The sequence below is a fragment of the Bufo gargarizans genome, chromosome 1 (assembly GCF_014858855.1).
Source record: "Bufo gargarizans isolate SCDJY-AF-19 chromosome 1, ASM1485885v1, whole genome shotgun sequence".
NCBI classification, from domain to species: domain Eukaryota; kingdom Metazoa; phylum Chordata; class Amphibia; order Anura; family Bufonidae; genus Bufo; species Bufo gargarizans.
In genome coordinates this window covers 458,446,265-458,470,114 of record NC_058080.1, presented here as the reverse complement: position 1 = coordinate 458,470,114, position 23,850 = coordinate 458,446,265, and the positions used below count along the sequence as shown (strand labels likewise).

The window sequence follows — 23,850 nt, the reverse complement described above, 5'->3', positions numbered from 1 at the left end:
AGGGAGACTTATTATGCATCGCTTTTATTTATTCCTACATTTACTCATTCTTACATCAGCCGTAAATGTAATTAAATACCAACAAGATGGAGGACTTTATTATTCTAGTGCAAGCGTGCCAACCAACACCATCCAGTCTGCACCCCTTAGGTGGCCAAGTCTTAATAATGACCATCCTCATATTTTGCTGGCCTTACTTCTTCCAAATCATTCTTCAAAGTCTCTGTGTCCTAGAAAAGTCAGCAAGATACAGAGAGAGGAGGAGCTGGATGTTCCTGATGACATATTCTCATTAATATTAGATCATGTGGAAAAGGAGAAAAAGCAGATGGCAGAAGAAGGGCTCCCACCTGTAGGGCAGAAGAGCACTGGGGTTGGAGAACTGGCTATGCCAGAGCTGCTTAATATTCTGTGTTTACTGTCAAATAACCAGCAGGAGATTGCAGTCCAGAACAGCAATAATATGCATATTGTACCCCCACCTAACCAGCCAAACCTCATACCAGCAACAATCCCTGTTTAAAGGTGCATTAACCCTTTCCCGACCAGAGCCGTACTAGTACGGCCCTGGCTGGGTTTTTAAAGATGGCGCCCACTCCACTCAGGATGCTGTTTCTTATAGAAGCCACCTGCAGCTAATGTCTGCAACTGGCAGTATGTCTGCAACTCGCAGATTGCGGACATTTAACCCCTCAGATGCCGTGGTCAATCCTGACCACAGCATCTGAGCACGTGAAACACGATAAGCGCGAGCTTCTGGTGATGATCCGGCTGCCCCGTGCGGCGATCGGAAGAGCCGGAGCTTGTGTGCAGCAGCCCCTGTCTTTGTAAATGACAGGAGGCTGCTGTATAGTACGGTATTTCCTATGGAGCCCTTGCCTGTAATAGGTCTCCATAGGAAACTAGTAATTTTCTCATAGACTCCAATGCTAGTGCATTGGGGTCTATGAGAATAGCAATGTAATGGTAATATACAAATTTAGTATACAAATAGTATACAATTTGTATACATTTGCGATGTGCAAAAACGCCCATAGTATAAAAATATAAAAATATATTCCCCATACAGCAAACAGCAAACCGGAAAAAAGCGTCAAAATGGCCAATTCGCCATTTGTGGTTGCTTAATTTGTTACAAAAAAAATAGTCATACACACTCCATAATGGTATCAATGAAAAGTTCAAATCGCCCAGCAAAAAATAAGCACCCACATAGCTCCGTACACATAATTACAAAAAAGTTATAGGGGTCAAAATATGGCGACAAAAAAATAAAATCCCCACTTTTTTATTTTTTTATCACTATCATAACGCAAGAAAAACTATACATAAGGTATCGCCGGATTCGTACTGACCTGTAGAATAAAATTAGCTGGTCAGTTTTATCGCACATCGAACTTCGTAAATTAAAAAAAAACATAAAACTGTGGTGGAATTGCTTTATTTGCAATTTCACCCTATTTGGAATGTTTTTCCCGCTTACAACTACATCATATGCAATATTAAATGGTGGCGTTGGAAAGTACTTGTCCTGCAAAAAACAAGCCCTCATATGGCTATGTGAACGGACAAACTCAAAAGTTATGGCTCTGGGAAGGCAGGGAGCGCAAAACGAAAATGCAAAAACAAAAAAACCTCTGGGGTAGAAAGGGTTAAAGGTGCTGCTTGGCCATTAACACTAAAGACCGACTATACAGTTCAGTCCTCTTTATTATATGAAAATCATCTGCAGCCTAATTGGCCGTGTGGTTTTTTACAGCAGCATGGGCGCAACCCGCCCGCAGCATGGCCTCTCCATGTGGCCGTACATTAAGGCACCGTGGCCGGGGTATACCTGATTTATAGCGATTCATGACAAATTTATTTGGAACAAATCAAATTTCTTGGCTAATTTCTGCAAAGTTACCAATTTCAAAACTTCTATCTCTATCCAAATTGTGTACAGCCCTTTAAACTGGAGTACAATATTTCCAGTTATGATGCTAAGCGGTTACATTGATATAAGAACCTTCAGCGATTCTGGAGCATCACTACAACCATCCATAGATCATCTATGCTTTGGAACAATAAGCAGCTATAAACTGTAAAAGACAATGGAATATAATGCGAGAGCGACATATATCTACGGAAAACAGATTTCATATTTGCAGTTGTTAGAAACCATTTTGCCCTTGGGACACAAGGGAATAAAGAAAACATAAAGACAACATACATCAATTTCTTCTGGCTCCCTTTACAGCAATATATCAATCTCCCCAACTCCCAAATCATATTAACACCTTCTGATTACCTTGTTTTATATGTTTTATGAGCACTTTCGGTCTCTTAGCAGACCTCTCTTACATAGCTCCAATTCCCTCCTTTCATCTTCTTGCTAGTTTTTTTATGCATAATAGCGTTTATGATCAGCTTTTTACTTATCACGTGACCTAAATTATTAGTGGTCGCATGCAATTAGTAAATGGAAAGACATATAAAAATAATATATATGAATTTAATGAAATAAATTTTGTACTATACTTATATTGTCTGTAGGTACTATGCATTATATTCACGAGTCTTATTTGATGTTTCCTACAGCCAAAAGCCCTGAAGCTGCTAGGAATGGAGGTAAGTTTCATTCTTTTAGCTTTCTGCATTGACGTGGTGTACCAAGAAAAAAGTGTGAAAGAAACTTCTCCTGACGTGTCTGCTTTAGTAAATACTTGTACCCCAAGGAAGTAAAATTTCTGGAGCATCTTTTCTTAGATTCCTATCTTGTGCTCTATTATTCCTGTTTCGAAATTGATAGATACATTGACAATTTGGTCCCTGTACACTCACACTGTCCAACCAGTGTAAAACGTGTAGGGACACAATGCTTTAAAAAGGCAAATATTAACACCCAGTTGTAAGCTTATTCATAAATAAGGACTAACAGAGGAATGGCACAAGACAGAGTTCTAAAACAGAGATGCTCCAGAATTGTTATTTCATGGGGAATTTACTAAAGGCTCATGCACACGAACGTATTTTTTTCATGTCCGTCCCTTTTTTAGCGGCTCATATGTGGAACCATACACTTCAATGGGGTTATAAAAAAATATGTAAATGCCTCCATGTGCATTCCATGTCCATATGTCCGCATGTCCTATTATTGTCTGTATTATGGACAAGAATAGGACATTTCTATTATGGGCCAGATGTTCCGTTCCGCAAAATCTAGAATAAACACAGCCGGTATTCATGTTTTGCGGAACCACAATTTGCAGAACACAAAACACCGGTAGTGTGCGTGAGCACTAAAAGAGACAAGTCAGGAGAGGTCAGAACAGGTCCTCTTAAACTATTAACGTTGAAGTCAATGACAGCAGTGCTGCCAACTACAGGGTTGACAGAGCTGTATAGTTCTGGTGCCAACTTCCAGTAATGGAGCTACACCCGGACAGTTCACCAGAAGAGATGCGGGGTGACAGACCCCCTCCGATCACCTAGTGATGGCCTATCCTGAGGATATACTATGACTTACTAAAGCCCGGTTAAACACTTTTACTGAACTCTTCAGTATGACAGTCTATTGTACTGGGAAGGTTTGCCTTTAAAAATAGCACATTTGTATGCTCTACTATACACCTGTTAGTAGTAAGTCTGACTAAAATGGACAAACGGGTTACGGCCACCACTGCAGTGCAGATATGAGGTGGCCGGGACTGGGGCTGCTGTGCATGCATGCTTATGCATGGTCCTGGCCACCAGAGAGGCCAGCTCTTTTTCCACTGCTGGTGGATTGCAGGATGGTCGTAACCCCTGGATATGAGCAGTGTATAATGCAATGGAAAAATCACAATACATTTGTAAGTGCCTTGTATTAAGTTTGTCTACATGATAAATGCCTTTTGCTAAAGTGAGACAACCCCTACACTTTGTGCCCATCTCTAATATTTAAGGGCACATTTATTAAGACCGGCGTTTTAGAAGCCGATCTTAATAAAACCCTAAGCTGGCGGTGGATCCGCTGAAGTTATAAGGACGCGCTGTCCTCTTCATAACGTCGGTGGATTCTCCGCCAGTTCTTAATGTAAGACAGCGTCCTAGCTATCTTACATTTAGCCCTTTTTCAACACCTGGAACAGGTGTAGAAAATGGTGACTGAGACGGGCCACTTTTTTAGACCTGGTGTAAGCGGGGAGAAGTGGCAGATTGTGGCGCAACTAGCTGTTGTGCTGCAATCTGCCCCTGAAATACGCCTAATATAGGCGTATTTCAGCTTAATAAATGACCCACTTAGCTTTTATTTGCTAGTGCTATGTTAAATATATAAAGCAAATTGCACTAAACTGTCCTGTGTAATCCTAGCCTAATCATATATCGAGCCCAGGGATTATATGATCAGAAGGCATATAATGATGTCCATGCTCCAGCAATCCACTTACATAGGCCTGCATATGACTACCATAAGTTTAAATAATTTTTACTCAGCAGTGTATTTTGCAGTATAAAGACATTTATGTCATTGTTCTAATGAACCCTTTGAGAAGTTCATATGTGTAAAATAGAGGAGTGGAGATTTATTTGATGATTGGATAGAGCGGGGGCTTTATTATATGCAGTACCTACCATATTTATGTCCCTAAGTGCTTATCCCAAGTTAGCAATTACGGCATGCTGTACAGGACTTTTCATTATTCCAGATTTACTAAACCTGTCCAAAGAGCTGAATTATCGTGTTTCCTCACTTGAGAAGAATATTAAAGAGCCAGAACCAAATACAAAAGAATGTATTTTACCTCTCCCATATTTATCTCCATAGTTTATAAATCTGCATAGAGGGAACACACTACAGGATCTACACTAGTTAATCCACATGCAGATTAAAATGTAGGTTCATAATTAGGGATGAGCGAACTCGAACTGTATAGTTCGGGTTCGTACCGAATTTTGGGGTGTCCGTGACACGGACCCGAACCCGGACATTTTCGTAAAAGTCCGGGTTCGGGTTCGGTGTTCGTCGCTTTCTTCGCGCTTTTGTGACGCTTTCTTGGCGCTTTTTGAAAGGCTGCAAAGCAGCCAATCAACAAGCGTCATACTACTTGCCCCAAGAGGCCATCACAGCCATGCCTACTATTGGCATGGCTGTGATTGGCCAGAGCACCATGTGACCCAGCCTCTATTTAAGCTGGAGTCACATAGCGCCGCCCGTCACTCTGCTCTGATTAGCGTAGGGAGAGGTTGCGGCTGCGACAGTAGGGCGAGATTAGGCAGATTAACTCCTCCAAAGGACTTGATTAACTGATCGATCTGCAGCTGTGGATCATTGAGCTGCTGATCCTCAATTGCTCACTGTTTTTAGGCTGCACAGACCGTTTGTCAGTCACATTTTTCTGGGGTGATCGGCGGCCATTTTGTGTCTTGTGGTGCGCCAGCACAAGCTGCGACCAAGTGCATTTAACCCTCAATGGTGTGGTTGTTTTTTGGCTAAAGCCTACATCAGGGTGAAGCTGTCACACCAAGTGCATTTAACCAGCAATAGTCTGTTCATTTTTTGGCCATATACAAAATCAGGGGCAAGCTGCGCCTGTCACCAAGTGCATTTAACCCTCAATGGTGTGGTTGTTTTTTGGCTAAAGCCTACATCAGGGTGAAGCTGTCACACCAAGTGCATTTAACCAGCAATAGTCTGTTCATTTTTTGGCCATATACAAAATCAGGGGCAAGCTGCGCCTGTCACCAAGTGCATTTAACCCTCAATGGTGTGGTTGTTTTTTGGCTAAAGCCTACATCAGGGTGAAGCTGTCACACCAAGTGCATTTAACCAGCAATAGTCTGTTCATTTTTTGGCCATATACTAAATCAGGGGCAAGCTGCGCCTGTCACCAAGTGCATTTAACCCTCAATGGTGTGGTTGTTTTTTGGCTAAAGCCTACATCAGGGTGAAGCTGTCACACCAAGTGCATTTAACCAGCAATAGTCTGTTTATTTTTTGGCCATATCCCAGTCTAATTCTGTCACTAAATCCATACCGGTCACCCAGCGCCTAAATACTAGGCCTCAAATTTATATCCCGCTAAATCTGTCCCTAGTGCTGTAGCTGGGCGAGTTATTTAGTGTCCGTTCAAGCACATTTCTTGTTCTGGGTTGAAATACAATTCCCAATTTAGCAATTTCATAATTTAGTGGTTTCTGCTATATCAGAGCTATTTGAAATCTATCCCTAAAAGGGTATATAATATTCAAGGTGCACATTGGGTCATTCAGAATAACTTCACACACACCCGCTACTGTGTATTTCCAAGTCTAATTCTGTCACTAAACCCATACCTGTCACGCAGCGCCTAAATACTAGGCCTCAAATTTATATCCAGCTAAATCTGTCCCTAGTGCTGTAGCTGGGCGAGTTATTTAGTGTCCGTTCAAGCACATTTCTTGTTCTGGGTTGAAATACAATTCCCAATTTAGCAATTTCATAATTTAGTGGTTTCTGCTATATCAGAGCTATTTGAAATCTATCCCTAAAAGGGTATATAATATTCAAGGTGCACATTGGGTCATTCAGAATAACTTCACACACACCCGCTACTGTGTATTTCCAAGTCTAATTCTGGCACTAAACCCATACCTGTCACCCAGCGCCTAAATACTAGGCCTCAAATTTATATCCCGCTAAATCTGTCCTTAGTGCTGTAGCTGGGCGAGTTATTTAGTGTCCGTTCAAGCACATTTCTTGTTCTGGGTTGAAATACAATTCCCAATTTAGCAATTTCATAATTTAGTGGTTTCTGCTATATCAGAGCTATTTGAAATCTATCCCTAAAAGGGTATATAATATTCAAGGTGCACATTGGGTCATTCAGAATAACTTCACACACACCCGCTACTGTGTATTTCCAAGTCTAATTCTGGCACTAAACCCATACCTGTCACCCAGCGCCTAAATACTAGGCCTCAAATTTATATCCCGCTAAATCTGTCCTTAGTGCTGTAGCTGGGCGAGTTATTTAGTGTCCGTTCAAGCACATTTCTTGTTCTGGGTTGAAATACAATTCCCAATTTAGCAATTTCATAATTTAGTGGTTTCTGCTATATCAGAGCTATTTGAAATCTATCCCTAAAAGGGTATATAATATTCAAGGTGCACATTGGGTCATTCAGAATAACTTCACACACACCCGCTACTGTGTATTTCCAAGTCTAATTCTGGCACTAAACCCATACCTGTCACCCAGCGCCTAAATACTAGGCCTCAAATTTATATCCCGCTAAATCTGTCCTTAGTGCTGTAGCTGGGCGAGTTATTTAGTGTCCGTTCAAGCACATTTCTTGTTCTGGGTTGAAATACAATTCCCAATTTAGCAATTTCATAATTTAGTGGTTTCTGCTATATCAGAGCTATTTGAAATCTATCCCTAAAAGGGTATATAATATTCAAGGTGCACATTGGGTCATTCAGAATAACTTCACACACACCCGCTACTGTGTATTTCCAAGTCTAATTCTGGCACTAAACCCATACCTGTCACCCAGCGCCTAAATACTAGGCCTCAAATTTATATCCCGCTAAATCTGTCCTTAGTGCTGTAGCTGGGCGAGTTATTTAGTGTCCGTTCAAGCACATTTCTTGTTCTGGGTTGAAATACAATTCCCAATTTAGCAATTTCATAATTTAGTGGTTTCTGCTATATCAGAGCTATTTGAAATCTATCCCTAAAAGGGTATATAATATTCAAGGTGCACATTGGGTCATTCAGAATAACTTCACACACACCCGCTACTGTGTATTTCCAAGTCTAATTCTGGCACTAAACCCATACCTGTCACCCAGCGCCTAAATACTAGGCCTCAAATTTATATCCCGCTAAATCTGTCCTTAGTGCTGTAGCTGGGCGAGTTATTTAGTGTCCGTTCAAGCACATTTCTTGTTCTGGGTTGAAATACAATTCCCAATTTAGCAATTTCATAATTTAGTGGTTTCTGCTATATCAGAGCTATTTGAAATCTATCCCTAAAAGGGTATATAATATTCAAGGTGCACATTGGGTCATTCAGAATAACTTCACACACACCCGCTACTGTGTATTTCCAAGTCTAATTCTGGCACTAAACCCATACCTGTCACCCAGCGCCTAAATACTAGGCCTCAAATTTATATCCCGCTAAATCTGTCCTTAGTGCTGTAGCTGGGCGAGTTATTTAGTGTCCGTTCAAGCACATTTCTTGTTCTGGGTTGAAATACAATTCCCAATTTAGCAATTTCATAATTTAGTGGTTTCTGCTATATCAGAGCTATTTGAAATCTATCCCTAAAAGGGTATATAATATTCAAGGTGCACATTGGGTCATTCAGAATAACTTCACACACACCCGCTACTGTGTATTTCCAAGTCTAATTCTGGCACTAAACCCATACCTGTCACCCAGCGCCTAAATACTAGGCCTCAAATTTATATCCCGCTAAATCTGTCCTTAGTGCTGTAGCTGGGCGAGTTATTTAGTGTCCGTTCAAGCACATTTCTTGTTCTGGGTTGAAATACAATTCCCAATTTAGCAATTTCATAATTTAGTGGTTTCTGCTATATCAGAGCTATTTGAAATCTATCCCTAAAAGGGTATATAATATTCAAGGTGCACATTGGGTCATTCAGAATAACTTCACACACACCCGCTACTGTGTATTTCCAAGTCTAATTCTGGCACTAAACCCATACCTGTCACCCAGCGCCTAAATACTAGGCCTCAAATTTATATCCCGCTAAATCTGTCCTTAGTGCTGTAGCTGGGCGAGTTATTTAGTGTCCGTTCAAGCACATTTCTTGTTCTGGGTTGAAATACAATTCCCAATTTAGCAATTTCATAATTTAGTGGTTTCTGCTATATCAGAGCTATTTGAAATCTATCCCTAAAAGGGTATATAATATTCAAGGTGCACATTGGGTCATTCAGAATAACTTCACACACACCCGCTACTGTGTATTTCCAAGTCTAATTCTGGCACTAAACCCATACCTGTCACCCAGCGCCTAAATACTAGGCCTCAAATTTATATCCCGCTAAATCTGTCCTTAGTGCTGTAGCTGGGCGAGTTATTTAGTGTCCGTTCAAGCACATTTCTTGTTCTGGGTTGAAATACAATTCCCAATTTAGCAATTTCATAATTTAGTGGTTTCTGCTATATCAGAGCTATTTGAAATCTATCCCTAAAAGGGTATATAATATTCAAGGTGCACATTGGGTCATTCAGAATAACTTCACACACACCCGCTACTGTGTATTTCCAAGTCTAATTCTGGCACTAAACCCATACCTGTCACCCAGCGCCTAAATACTAGGTCTCAAATTTATATCCCGCTAAATCTGTCCTTAGTGCTGTAGCTGGGCGAGTTATTTAGTGTCCGTTCAAGCACATTTCTTGTTCTGGGTTGAAATACAATTCCCAATTTAGCAATTTCATAATTTAGTGGTTTCTGCTATATCAGAGCTATTTGAAATCTATCCCTAAAAGGGTATATAATATTCAAGGTGCACATTGGGTCATTCAGAATAACTTCACACACACCCGCTACTGTGTATTTCCAAGTCTAATTCTGGCACTAAACCCATACCTGTCACCCAGCGCCTAAATACTAGGCCTCAAATTTATATCCCGCTAAATCTGTCCTTAGTGCTGTAGCTGGGCGAGTTATTTAGTGTCCGTTCAAGCACATTTCTTGTTCTGGGTTGAAATACAATTCCCAATTTAGCAATTTCATAATTTAGTGGTTTCTGCTATATCAGAGCTATTTGAAATCTATCCCTAAAAGGGTATATAATATTCAAGGTGCACATTGGGTCATTCAGAATAACTTCACACACACCCGCTACTGTGTATTTCCAAGTCTAATTCTGGCACTAAACCCATACCTGTCACCCAGCGCCTAAATACTAGGTCTCAAATTTATATCCCGCTAAATCTGTCCTTAGTGCTGTAGCTGGGCGAGTTATTTAGTGTCCGTTCAAGCACATTTCTTGTTCTGGGTTGAAATACAATTCCCAATTTAGCAATTTCATAATTTAGTGGTTTCTGCTATATCAGAGCTATTTGAAATCTATCCCTAAAAGGGTATATAATATTCAAGGTGCACATTGGGTCATTCAGAATAACTTCACACACACCCGCTACTGTGTATTTCTAAGTCTAATTCTGTCACTAAACCCATACCTGTCACCCAGCGCCTAAATACTAGGCCTCAAATTTATATCCTGCTAAATCTCTCGTTAACGCTGTCCTGTTGTGGCTGGGAAAGTTATTTAGTGTCCGTCAAAGCACATTTTTTGTTCTGGGTTTAAATACAATTCCCAATTTAACAATTTCATAATTTAGTGGTTTCTGCTATATCAGAGCTATTTGAAATCTATCCCTAAAAGGGTATATAATATTCAAGGTGCACATTGGGTCATTCAGAATAACTTCACACACACCCGCTACTGTGTATTTCCAAGTCTAATTCTGGCACTAAACCCATACCTGTCACCCAGCGCCTAAATACTAGGCCTCAAATTTATATCCTGCTAAATCTCTCGTTAACGCTGTCCTGTTGTGGCTGGGAAAGTTATTTAGTGTCCGTCAAAGCACATTTTTTGTTCTGGGTTGAAATACAATTCCCAATTTAGCAATTTCATAATTTAGTGGTTTCTGCTATATCAGAGCTATTTGAAATCTATCCCTAAAAGGGTATATAATATTCAAGGTGCACATAGGGTCATTCAGAATAACTTTACACACACGCTTCTGTGCATTTCCAAGTCTAATTCTGTCACTAAATCCATACCGGTCACCCAGCGCCTAAATACTAGGCCTCAAATTTATATCCAGCTAAATCTGTCCCTAGTGCTGTAGCTGGGCGAGTTATTTAGTGTCCGTTCAAGCACATTTCTTGTTCTGGGTTGAAATACAATTCCCAATTTAGCAATTTCATAATTTAGTGGTTTCTGCTATATCAGAGCTATTTGAAATCTATCCCTAAAAGGGTATATAATATTCAAGGTGCACATAGGGTCATTCAGAATAACTTCACACACACGCTTCTGTGCATTTCCAAGTCTAATTCTGTCACTAAATCCATACCGGTCACCCAGCGCCTAAATACTAGGCCTCAAATTTATATCCAGCTAAATCTGTCCCTAGTGCTGTAGCTGGGCGAGTTATTTAGTGTCCGTTCAAGCACATTTCTTGTTCTGGGTTGAAATACAATTCCCAATTTAGCAATTTCATAATTTAGTGGTTTCTGCTATATCAGAGCTATTTGAAATCTATCCCTAAAAGGGTATATAATATTCAAGGTGCACATAGGGTCATTCAGAATAACTTCACACACCCGCTACTGTGCATTTCCAAATCTAATTCTGTCACTAAACCCATACCTGTCACCCAGCGCCTAAATACTAGGCCTCAAATTTATATCCCGCTAAATCTCTCGTTACCGCTGTCCTGTTGTGGCTGGGAAAGTTATTTAGTGTCCGTCAAAGCACATTTTTTGTTCTGGGTTGAAATACAATTCCCAATTTAGCAATTTCATAATTTAGTCGTTTCTGCTATATCAGAGCTATTTGAAATCTATCCCTAAAAGGGTAGATCATATTGAAGGTGCACATAGGGTCATTCAGAATAACTTCACACACACGCTTCTGTGCATTTCCAAGTCTAATTCTGTCACTAAATCCATACCGGTCACCCAGCGCCTAAATACTAGGCCTCAAATTTATATCCCGCTGAATTTGAATACAATACATTGGGCCAAATAATATATTTGTTGTTGTGGTGAACCATAACAATGAGAAAAACATCTAGTATGGGACGCGGACGTGGACATGGTCGTGGTGGTGTTAGTGGACCCTCTGGTGCTGGGAGAGGACGTGGCCGTTCTGCCACATCCACACGTCCTAGTGTACCAACTACCTCAGGTCCCAGTAGCCGCCAGAATTTACAGCGATATATGGTGGGGCCCAATGCCGTTCTAAGGATGGTAAGGCCTGAGCAGGTACAGGCATTAGTCAATTGGGTGGCCGACAGTGGATCCAGCACGTTCACATTATCTCCCACCCAGTCTTCTGCAGAAAGCGCACAGATGGCGCCTGAAAACCAACCCCATCAGTCTGTCACATCACCCCCATGCATACCAGGGAAACTGTCTCAGCCTCAAGTTATGCAGCAGTCTCTTATGCCGTTTGAAGACTCCGCTGGCAGGGTTTCCCAAGGGCATCCACCTAGCCCTTCCCCAGCGGTGAAAGACATAGAATGCACTGACGCACAACCACTTATGTTTCCTGATGATGAGGACATGGGAATACCACCTCAGCATGTCTCTGATGATGACGAAACACAGGTGCCAACTGCTGCGTCTTTCTGCAGTGTGCAGACTGAACAGGAGGTCAGGGATCAAGACTGGGTGGAAGACGATGCAGGGGACGATGAGGTCCTAGACCCCACATGGAATGAAGGTCGTGCCACTGACTTTCACAGTTCGGAGGAAGAGGCAGTGGTGAGACCGAGCCAACAGCGTAGCAAAAGAGGGAGCAGTGGGCAAAAGCAGAACACCCGCCGCCAAGAGACTCCGCCTGCTACTGACCGCCGCCATCTGGGACCGAGCACCCCAAAGGCAGCTTCAAGGAGTTCCCTGGCATGGCACTTCTTCAAACAATGTGCTGACGACAAGACCCGAGTGGTTTGCACGCTGTGCCATCAGAGCCTGAAGCGAGGCATTAACGTTCTGAACCTGAGCACAACCTGCATGACCAGGCACCTGCATGCAAAGCATGAACTGCAGTGGAGTAAACACCTTAAAACCAAGGAAGTCACTCAGGCTCCCCCTGCTACCTCTTCTGCTGCTGCCGCCTCGGCCTATTCTGCTGCTGCCGCCTCGGCCTCTTCCTCCGCCTCTGGAGGAACGTTGGCACCTGCCGCCCAGCAAACAGGGGATGTACCACCAACACCACCACCACCACCTCCGTCACCAAGCGTCTCAACCATGTCACACGCCAGCGTTCAGCTCTCCATCTCACAAACATTTGATAGAAAGCGTAAATTCCCACCTAGCCACCCTCGATCCCTGGCCCTGAATGCCAGCATTTCTAAACTACTGGCCTATGAAATGCTGTCATTTAGGCTGGTGGACACAGACAGCTTCAAACAGCTCATGTCGCTTGCTGTCCCACAGTATGTTGTTCCCAGCCGGCACTACTTCTCCAAGAGAGCCGTGCCTTCCCTGCACAACCAAGTATCCGATAAAATCAAGTGTGCACTGCGCAACGCCATCTGTGGCAAGGTCCACCTAACCACAGATACGTGGACCAGTAAGCACGGCCAGGGACGCTATATCTCCCTAACTGCACACTGGGTAAATGTAGTGGCAGCTGGGCCCCAGGCGGAGAGCTGTTTGGCGCACGTCCTTCCGCCGCCAAGGATCGCAGGGCAACATTCTTTGCCTCCTGTTGCCACCTCCTCCTTCTCGGCTTCCTCCTCCTCTTCTTCCACCTGCTCATCCAGTCAGCCACACACCTTCACCACCAACTTCAGCACAGCCCGGGGTAAACGTCAGCAGGCCATTCTGAAACTCATATGTTTGGGGGACAGGCCCCACACCGCACAGGAGTTGTGGCGGGGTATAGAACAACAGACCGACGAGTGGTTGCTGCCGGTGAGCCTCAAGCCCGGCCTGGTGGTGTGTGATAATGGGCGAAATCTCGTTGCAGCTCTGGGACTAGCCAATTTGACGCACATCCCTTGCTTGGCGCATGTGCTGAATTTGGTGGTGCAGAAGTTCATTCACAACTACCCCGACATGTCAGAGCTGCTGCATAAAGTGCGGGCCGTCTGTTCGCGCTTCCGGCGTTCACATCCTGCTGCTGCTCGCCTGTCTGCGCTACAGCGTAACTTCGGCCTTCCTGCTCACCGCCTCATATGCGACGTGCCCACCAGGTGGAACTCCACCTTGCACATGCTGGACAGACTGTGCGAGCAGCAGCAGGCCATAGTGGAGTTTCAGCTGCAGCACGCACGGGTCAGTCGCACTACAGAACAGCACCACTTCACCACCAATGACTGGGCCTCCATGCGAGACCTGTGTGCCCTGTTGCGCTGTTTCGAGTACTCCACCAACATGGCCAGTGGCGATGACACCGTTATCAGCGTTACAATACCACTTCTATGTCTCCTTGAGAAAACACTTAGGGCGATGATGGAAGAGGAGGTGGCCCAGGAGGAGGAGGAGGAGGAGGAGGAAGAGGGGTCATTTTTAGCACTTTCAGGCCAGTCTCTTCGAAGTGACTCAGAGGGAGGTTTTTGGCAACAGCAGAGGCCAGGTACAAATGTGGCCAGCCAGGGCCCACTACTGGAGGACGAGGAGGACGAGGATGAGGAGGAGGTGGAGGAGGATGAGGATGAAGCATGGTCACAGCGGGGTGGCACCCAACGCAGCTTGGGTCCATCACTGGTGCGTGGCTGGGGGGAAAGGCAGGACGATGACGATACGCCTCCCACAGAGGACAGCTTGTCCTTATCCCTGGGCAGCCTGGCACACATGAGCGACTACATGCTGCAGTGCCTGCGCAACGACAGCAGAGTTGCCCACATTTTAACCTGTGCGGACTACTGGGTTGCCACCCTGCTGGATCCACGCTACAAAGACAATGTGCCCACCTTACTTCCTGCACTGGAGCGTGATAGGAAGATGCGCGAGTACAAGCGCACGTTGGTAGACGCGCTACTGAGAGCATTCCCAAATGTCACAGGGGAACAAGTGGAAGCCCAAGGCCAAGGCAGAGGAGGAGCAAGAGGTCGCCAAGGCAGCTGTGTCACGGCCAGCTCCTCTGAGGGCAGGGTTAGCATGGCAGAGATGTGGAAAACTTTTGTCAACACGCCACAGCTAACTGCACCACCACCTGATACGCAACGTGTTAGCAGGAGGCAACATTTCACTAACATGGTGGAACAGTACGTGTGCACACCCCTCCACGTACTGACTGATGGTTCGGCCCCATTCAACTTCTGGGTCTCTAAATTGTCCACGTGGCCAGAGCTAGCCTTTTATGCCTTGGAGGTGCTGGCCTGCCCGGCAGCCAGCGTTTTGTCTGAACGTGTATTCAGCACGGCAGGGGGCGTCATTACAGACAAACGCAGCCGCCTGTCTACAGCCAATGTGGACAAGCTGACGTTCATAAAAATGAACCAGGCATGGATCCCACAGGACCTGTCCGTCCCTTGTCCAGATTAGACATTAACTACCTCCCCATAACCATATATTATTGGACTCCAGGGCACTTCCTCATTCAATCCTATTTTTATTTTCATTTTACCATTATATTGCGATGCTACCCAAAGTTGAATGAACCTCTCCTCTGCCTGTGTGCTAGGCCTAAATATATGCCAATGGACTGTTGCAGTGGTGGCTGACATGAAGCCTGATTCTCTGCTATGACATGCAGACTAATTCTCTGCTGACATGAAGCCAGATTGTCTGTTACGGGACCTCCCTCCTCTGCCTGGGTGCTGGGCCTAAATTTATGACAATGGACTGTTGCAGTGGTGGCTGACGTGAAGCCTCATTCTCTGCTATGACATGCAGACTGATTCTCTGCTGACATGAAGCCAGATTGTCTGTTACGGGACCTCTCTCCTCTGCCTGTGTGCTAGGCCTAAATATATGCCAATGGACTGTTGCAGTGGTGGCTGACGTGAAGCCTGATTCTCTGCTATGACATGCAGACTGATTCTCTGCTGACATGAAGCCAGATCCTCTGTTACGGGACCTCTCTCCTCTGCCTGTGTGTGTGCTGGGCCTAAATATATGCCAATGGACTGTTGCAGTGGTGGCTGACGTGAAGCCTCATTCTCTGCTATGACATGCAGACTAATTCTCTGCTGACATGAAGACAGATTCTCTGTTACGGGACCTCCCTCCTCTGCCTGGGTGCTGGGCCTAAATATATGCCAATGGACTGTTGCAGTGGTGGGTGACGTGAAGCCTCATTCTCTGCTATGACATGCAGACTAATTCTCTGCTGACATGAAGCCAGATTGTCTGTTACGGGACCTCTCTCCTCTGCCTGTGTGTGTGCTGGGCCTAAATATATGCCAATGGACTGTTGCAGTGGTGGCTGACGTGAAGCCTCATTCTCTGCTATGACATGCAGACTAATTCTCTGCTGACATGAAGACAGATTCTCTGTTACGGGACCTCTCTCCTCTGCCTGTGTGTGTGCTGGGCCTAAATATATGCCAATGGACTGTTGCAGTGGTGGCTGACGTGAAGCCTCATTCTCTGCTATGACATGCAGACTAATTCTCTGCTGACATGAAGACAGATTCTCTGTTACGGGACCTCCCTCCTCTGCCTGGGTGCTGGGCCTAAATATATGCCAATGGACTGTTGCAGTGGTGGGTGACGTGAAGCCTGATTCTCTGCTATGACATGCAGACTAATTCTCTGCTGACATGAAGACAGATTCTCTGTTACGGGACCTCTCTCCTCTGCCTGTGTGTGTGCTGGGCCTAAATATATGCCAATGGACTGTTGCAGTGGTGGCTGACGTGAAGCCTCATTCTCTGCTATGACATGCAGACTGATTCTCTGCTGACATGAAGCCAGATTCTCTGTTACGGGACCTCTCTCCTCTGCCTGTGTGTGTGCTGGGCCTAAATATATGCCAATGGACTGTTGCAGTGGTGGCTGACGTGAAGCCTCATTCTCTGCTATGACATGCAGACTAATTCTCTGCTGACATGAAGACAGATTCTCTGTTACGGGACCTCTCTCCTCTGCCTGTGTGTGTGCTGGGCCTAAATATATGCCAATGGACTGTTGCAGTGGTGGCTGACGTGAAGCCTCATTCTCTGCTATGACATGCAGACTAATTCTCTGCTGACATGAAGACAGATTCTCTGTTACGGGACCTCCCTCCTCTGCCTGGGTGCTGGGCCTAAATATATGCCAATGGACTGTTGCAGTGGTGGGTGACGTGAAGCCTGATTCTCTGCTATGACATGCAGACTAATTCTCTGCTGACATGAAGACAGATTCTCTGTTACGGGACCTCTCTCCTCTGCCTGTGTGTGTGCTGGGCCTAAATATATGCCAATGGACTGTTGCAGTGGTGGCTGACGTGAAGCCTCATTCTCTGCTATGATATGCAGACTAATTCTCTGCTGACATGAAGACAGATTCTCTGTTACGGGACCTCCCTCCTCTGCCTGGGTGCTGGGCCTAAATATATGCCAATGGACTGTTGCAGTGGTGGCTGACGTGAAGCCTCATTCTCTGCTATGACATGCAGACTGATTCTCTGCTGACATGAAGCCAGATCGTCTGTTACGGGACCTCTCTGCTCTGCCTGTGTGCTAGGCCTAAATATATGCCAATGGACTGTTGCAGTGGTGGGTGACGTGAAGCCTCATTCTCTGCTATGACATGCAGACTGATTCTCTGCTGTCATGAAGCCAGATTGTCTGTTACGGGACCTCTCTGCTCTGCCTGTGTGCTAGGCCTAAATATATGCCAATGGACTGTTGCAGTGGTGGGTGACGTGAAGCCTCATTCTCTGCTATGACATGCAGACTGATTCTCTGCTGTCATGAAGCCAGATTGTCTGTTACGGGACCTCTCTGCTCTGCCTGTGTGCTAGGCCTAAATATATGCCAATGGACTGTTGCAGTGGTGGGTGACGTGAAGCCTCATTCTCTGCTATGACATGCAGACTGATTCTCTGCTGACATGAAGCCAGATTGTCTGTTACGGGACCTCTCTCCTCTGCCTGTGTGCTAGGCCTAAATATATGCCAATGGACTGTTGCAGTGGTGGCTGACGTGAAGCCTCATTCTCTGCTATGACATGCAGACTAATTCTCTGCTGACATGAAGCCAGATTGTCTGTTACGGGACCTCTCTCCTCTGCCTGGGTGCTGGGCCTAAATTTATGACAATGGACTGTTGCAGTGGTGGCTGACGTGAAGCCTGATTCTCTGCTATGACATGCAGACTGATTCTCTGCTGACATGAAGCCAGATCCTCTGTTACGGGACCTCTCTCCTCTGCCTGTGTGTGTGCTGGGCCTAAATATATGCCAATGGACTGTTGCAGTGGTGGCTGACGTGAAGCCTCATTCTCTGCTATGACATGCAGACTGATTCTCTGCTGACATGAAGCCAGATTCTCTGTTACGGGACCTCTCTCCTCTGCCTGTGTGTGTGCTGGGCCTAAATATATGCCAATGGACTGTTGCAGTGGTGGCTGACGTGAAGCCTCATTCTCTGCTATGACATGCAGACTAATTCTCTGCTGACATGAAGACAGATTCTCTGTTACGGGACCTCCCTCCTCTGCCTGGGTGCTGGGCCTAAATATATGCCAATGGACTGTTGCAGTGGTGGCTGACGTGAAGCCTCATTCTCTGCTATGACATGCAGACTAATTCTCTGCTGACATGAAGACAGATTCTCTGTTACGGGACCTCTCTCCTCTGCCTGGGTGCCGGGGCCTAAATATCTGAGAATGGACTGTTCCAGTGGTGGGTGACGGGAAGCCAGATTCTCTGCTATGGAACCTCTCTCCAATTGATTTTGGTTAATTTTTATTTATTTAATTTTTAATTTAATTCATTTCCCTATCCACATTTGTTTGCAGGGGATTTACCTACATGTTGCTGCCTTTTGCAGCCCTCTAGCTCTTTCCTGGGCTGTTTTACAGCCTTTTTAGTGCCGAAAAGTTCGGGTCCCCATTGACTTCAATGGGGTTCGGGTTCGGGACGAAGTTCGGATCGGGTTCGGATCCCGAACCCGAACATTTCCGGGATGTTCGGCCGAACTTCTCGAACCCGAACATCCAGGTGTTCGCTCAACTCTATTCATAATGCATATTTCTAAATTTAGCTGAAATTGGTGAAGATCACAAAATAGTTGAATACAATGCACAATAGATAGGGTAGGCTGTACATTTGAAAAATCACAGTATGTGCCAAAATAGTAGCTTGTTTCAGTATATTCCAAAGTATTATACTCCAAAAAGCACTGTTTTTAGGAAATATAATTAAAAGGGTTATCCCATGATTAATGTAAAAAATGAAAATCAGACATCATATAGTACATGGAAACCTCTTTCTAACAAAGCTAGAACCAGCCCTGTACCTCACATGGATCCAGAGATCTCCTCATTCATTGCTCTGTTAGATTTATATCAAGCTGACAGCTCAGGGGGAGTGTCTTTTCTGCTGGAGCTAAGGGGGCGTGTCTCAGCTCTCCCTATCACAGCTCAGGAGGGCATGTCTTTTCTGCTGGAGCTAAGGGGGCGTGTCTCAGCTCTCCCTATCAGGAGACAGTTAAAGGATGAAACTGAGCATGTGCAGCCAAAAATAATTAAAAAGAACAAAGAGCAGGTGGCGCTATGCAGATAAATTTTACTGAATTAAGCCTCATGCAGACGTCCGTGGAGCACGGTCCGTGAGATACTGGACTGGCATTGCAGGAGCGCACAGTGTTATTGGTTGCTATGACGCCATGCGCTCCTGCAATGCCAGTACGGTATCTCACGGACCGTTTTCCACGGATGTCTGCATGAGGCTTAACTTTGGTTATACAAAATGTTTAATTATGTGCAATTACAGAAAAACATAAGTATTCAAATCCAGATGCTGGTTTGAAAACTACAGAATATTTTTTGTGGGACGTCCTCTATAAGCTCTTATCCAAGATGACAAAAACTGGCTCTCTAGTGCACCCACTGGATCCCTCCCCTATAATGTCCAGCCCTTTAAACAGAACCCGAAAACAGTTGCCTGATGATGGGTATCTTTTTCTTATGGAAAAGATTCTGGTTTTGTCTTATATTTTCAAGTCATGTTCTAAGGCCTGTTTAAGGGGCCAAACATTGACATAGAGTAGTATTTCAATAGGTAGCATTAGAGAACCAACTTTTGGGTAGGAGCTTATTTCAATTTCTATTTCCCAGGTAGCATTGACACTCAGAAGCACCATGCCACAGCACATAGAGTGCATATAGGTCTGCAAAAAAACTGACAGATAGGGACTCTATGAGACAGATTCATCAAAACTGGTACAAAGGAAAACTGGTTTAGTTGTCCATAGCAGCCAGTTAGCTCCCACCTTTCATTTTTCAGTGCCCCTTTGGAAAATAAAAGGATCAATTTGATTGATTGCTATAGACAACTACGCTAGTTTTACTTAGCACCAGTCTTGATAAATCTCCTCCCATGTGTTGCCATGCAGGCTGTGGGCACATGACTATGCTATCTGTATGGATCCTAAGAGTGCACTTTATTGAGTTGGCATACAATAATGGAATCATTTCCACTATGATCTTGCAATTCTAATCATAATATCTGTGACAGGATGACATGCCAATGAGAAGAGGAAGGAACACTACCAAGAAGAAAGAAGAAGAGGTGGACATTGACTTGGATGATCCAGAAATAAATCATTTCCCTTTCCCATTCCATGAGCTGATGGTATGGGCGGTTCTGATGAAGAGACAGAAGATGGCTTTGTTCTTCTGGCAGCATGGAGAAGAGGCAATGGCCAAAGCCCTAGTGGCATGCAAGCTGTGCAAAGCCATGGCACATGAAGCATCTGAGAATGATATGGTTGACGACATATCACAGGAGTTGAATCACAATTCCAGGTTTATATTGTAGTAACATTGTGAAGAATTATTGTATGAAGCATTGTTAGGGCTAGTTCACACAAAGTTTTTTTATGCTGATTCCAATGTGGAAACCGCAGTGGAATCAACATGGAAAAACTTTCAAATCTGCCTCTTTCTGCCCTATCTTGACGCAGTTTGTGAGCTGGACTGAATGGGGCTAATCAAAATGCAGAACGCAGCAGAACCCACAGCAGAATTTCTAGGCTGAGAAGCATTTTTGGGGCTGTTCACACCTCGTTTTTTCTATATGTTATGTGGATATGTTTAGACATACAGTAAAAAAAAAAAAAGTACACAAACATGTTATTTTGTGGGTATCTATAATTTTTTTAACATATACGTTTAAATTTGTGTCTAGTTTTTTTTAACAAAAAACGTATACTGTACGCTTTTGTGAAAACTTTCTTTTTTTAAATTAAGATTTGAGGCATTATCAGTAAAAAAAAAAAAAAATCGGATATGTTTAATGGATGGAAACTTATTGTCTTAATTTTTCATCCATCTCCCATTCACTACAAAGTAAAAAAAAAAAAAAGTATAAGTTTCTATCAAAAAAAAATTGCAGGACAGAAAGGCGTGGTATCGGCTTGACATACAGCAAAACAAGATGTGAACTGCCCCTTTCTGCCATGGGTGCCACAAGCAAAATACTTTTCCAACGATTATTTTGTCCATGTGAATTAGCACTAACAGAATTTTATGTTCCTGATATATCGAAACTCCTATTTAAACTTATAAGGGCACATTTGTGCAGAATAGCATACTGCGGTGTGGTATTTCGTCCTTATGAATTCAGTTAATATGCAGATCATAGAATAATGATTTGACCCAAATGACCACAACTGAGCAATCTGTGATTCACAGCTTTTTAACTAAAATGTATTAATAAAGCCAAAGGGTAGATATTCCTTAATGTCATGATCTATCAGACAGACCTAAAAAGGGTATTGAAGTTTCAGAAGATGAAACTGCAACTGTAAAATGAACAGTTAAATGGGTATTCCTATCTCAGACTTGCCAGAATATGGCGTAAAAGTCCAATAGAGGTGGACCCCAGCTCTTGGCCGAGACCCTATTTTCCCTCTCCCCCTTCACTTGAATGAGAGTTCTGAGGACATCACTCAGCAACTGCATTTGGCTGTTCACTAAACCCTAAGGCTGGGTTCACACCTGAGCGTTTTACAGCGCGTTCCTACGCGCTGTAAAACGCACAACAGGCAAGAACCAATGATTCCCTATGGGAATGGTTCTCACCTGGGCGTTTTACAGCGCGTACGATCGCGCTGTAAAACGCCCGACGCTCAAACAAGTGCTTGAGCTTTTTTTTGGGCGTTTGTCGCGCGTTCCCGCACATAGATATTCGGGAACGCGCGACAATGTGTGCACCCCTGTCTCTGTATGCGCGATTGTAAACGCCCGTACAATCGCGCATACAGAGCGCTCGTTTCAGAACGCTCAGGTCTGAACCTAGCGTAAGGCATCTTTCAGATGAGCGATACGGATTGTGTCAGTATCTGTCCAGGAAAAAACTGATGTTTTGGCACACAATCAGTCTGCGATTGCATTAATTGTTTGCATGAATATAGAACATTCTGAAGTGAATGGAGAGAGCCACACATATGCAACCTCTTCTTCATACACTGCGGTCGGCAAACGCAGTGAGACCAACATCTTTTGGACTTTTATGACATTTCCTGTAGACATGCCACAAGTCTGAGATCGGAATATCTCTGTTAGCCACTATCAAATAAAATTTGCATGTATCTATCCCTTATATTTTCAAAATCCCTGCTTGTTACGTAGTTACATAGTTAATACAGTTGAAAAAAAACATCAAGTTCAACCAAGGGATAGGTGGGGACGCGAATCCCAGAAGGAAGTGAGACTCAGATTTCTACACGTTTTCGTAAGCATTAATGTCATTTACTTAAAAAAAAAATGATCTAAACCCTTTTTAAAACTGCCCACTGTTCCTGCTGTGACCACGTCCTGAGAAGGTCTATTCCACAGATTCACATCTCTTACAGTAAGAGTCCATTCATACGTCCGTAAGTGTTTTGCAGGTCTGCAAATTGCAGATCTTCAAAACACTGACACCGGCCATGTGCACATGCCCGGCACTATAATAGAAAATGCCTATTCTTGTCTGCTATTTTTTGCGGAGCCGCGGACTGGAAGTTCGGATGTGGACAGCACACTGTGTGCTGTTCACATCTTTGCCGGCCCCATTGAAAATAAATGGGTCTGCACCCGTTCCGCATAATTGCGGAACGGATCCGGACCATTTATACGGACGTCTGAATGGAGCCTTAAGAAGCTTTGACACTTCTGAAGACTGAGCTTTTTCTTCTCCAGTCGGAGGCAGTGCCCCTTGTATTTTGAGGGCATTTGACATGGAACAGTTTTTCACCATATTCTCTGTATGACCCATTTATATATTTGTATAGGTTAATCATGTGCCCCCTTAGGCCCCTTGCAGACAAGTGATACGGATTAGGTCCGGATGCGTTCAGTTAAAATTTGCGATTTTGCAAGCAAGTTCATTCAGTTTTGCCTGCGATTGCGTTCAGTTGTTCAGTTTTTACCGCGCGGGTGAAATGCGCATTGATGGATTTTTCACGCGCGTGAAAAAAAAACTGAAAGTTTACAAACAACAACCATCCGTGAAAAAGTGATGCATGAAAAACAATGCTCGTGTACACAGACCCATTGAAATGAATAGGTCCAGATTCAGTGCGGGCGCAATGAGTTTGCATCACGCGTTGCACCCATGCGGAATACTCGCTTGTGTGAAAGGGGCCTTAGACGTCTCTTCTCAAGACTAAATAAATTTAATTATTTTAATCTTTCTTCATAACTAAGACCCTCCATGCCCCTTATCAGGTTAGTCGCTCTCCTCTGTACTTTTTCCAGCTGCAGTGCATCCATTCTATGGACTGGTGCCCAGAACTAGACTGCATATTCCAGATGAGGCCGCAGCAGCGCTTTGTAAAGTGGTAGCATTACATCCCTGCCCCGCGAGTCCATGCCTCGTTTTATGCATGACAATATCCTGGTGGCCTTAGAAGCAGCTGATTGACATTGTATGCTGTTATTTAATCTACAAGGACACCCAAATCCTTCTCTATAAGTGACTCTCCCAGTGTTACATTCCCCAGGACATATGATGCACGGAGATTATTACTACCAAG

The 23,850-nt window shown here is 44.2% G+C and overlaps 1 protein-coding gene across 1 annotated transcript in view; it reads left to right on the top strand.

The window, feature by feature from the left end:
- The window catches only part of TRPM3 (transient receptor potential cation channel subfamily M member 3), a 532,037-nt gene that overhangs the window by 362,654 nt on the left and 145,533 nt on the right, over positions 1 to 23,850 (top strand). The window contains exons 14-15 of the mRNA XM_044287287.1: positions 2,581 to 2,610; positions 20,346 to 20,635. Of these exons, the coding sequence (XP_044143222.1) occupies positions 2,581 to 2,610; positions 20,346 to 20,635 (320 nt within the window). The remainder of the gene's footprint in view (positions 1 to 2,580; positions 2,611 to 20,345; positions 20,636 to 23,850) is intronic.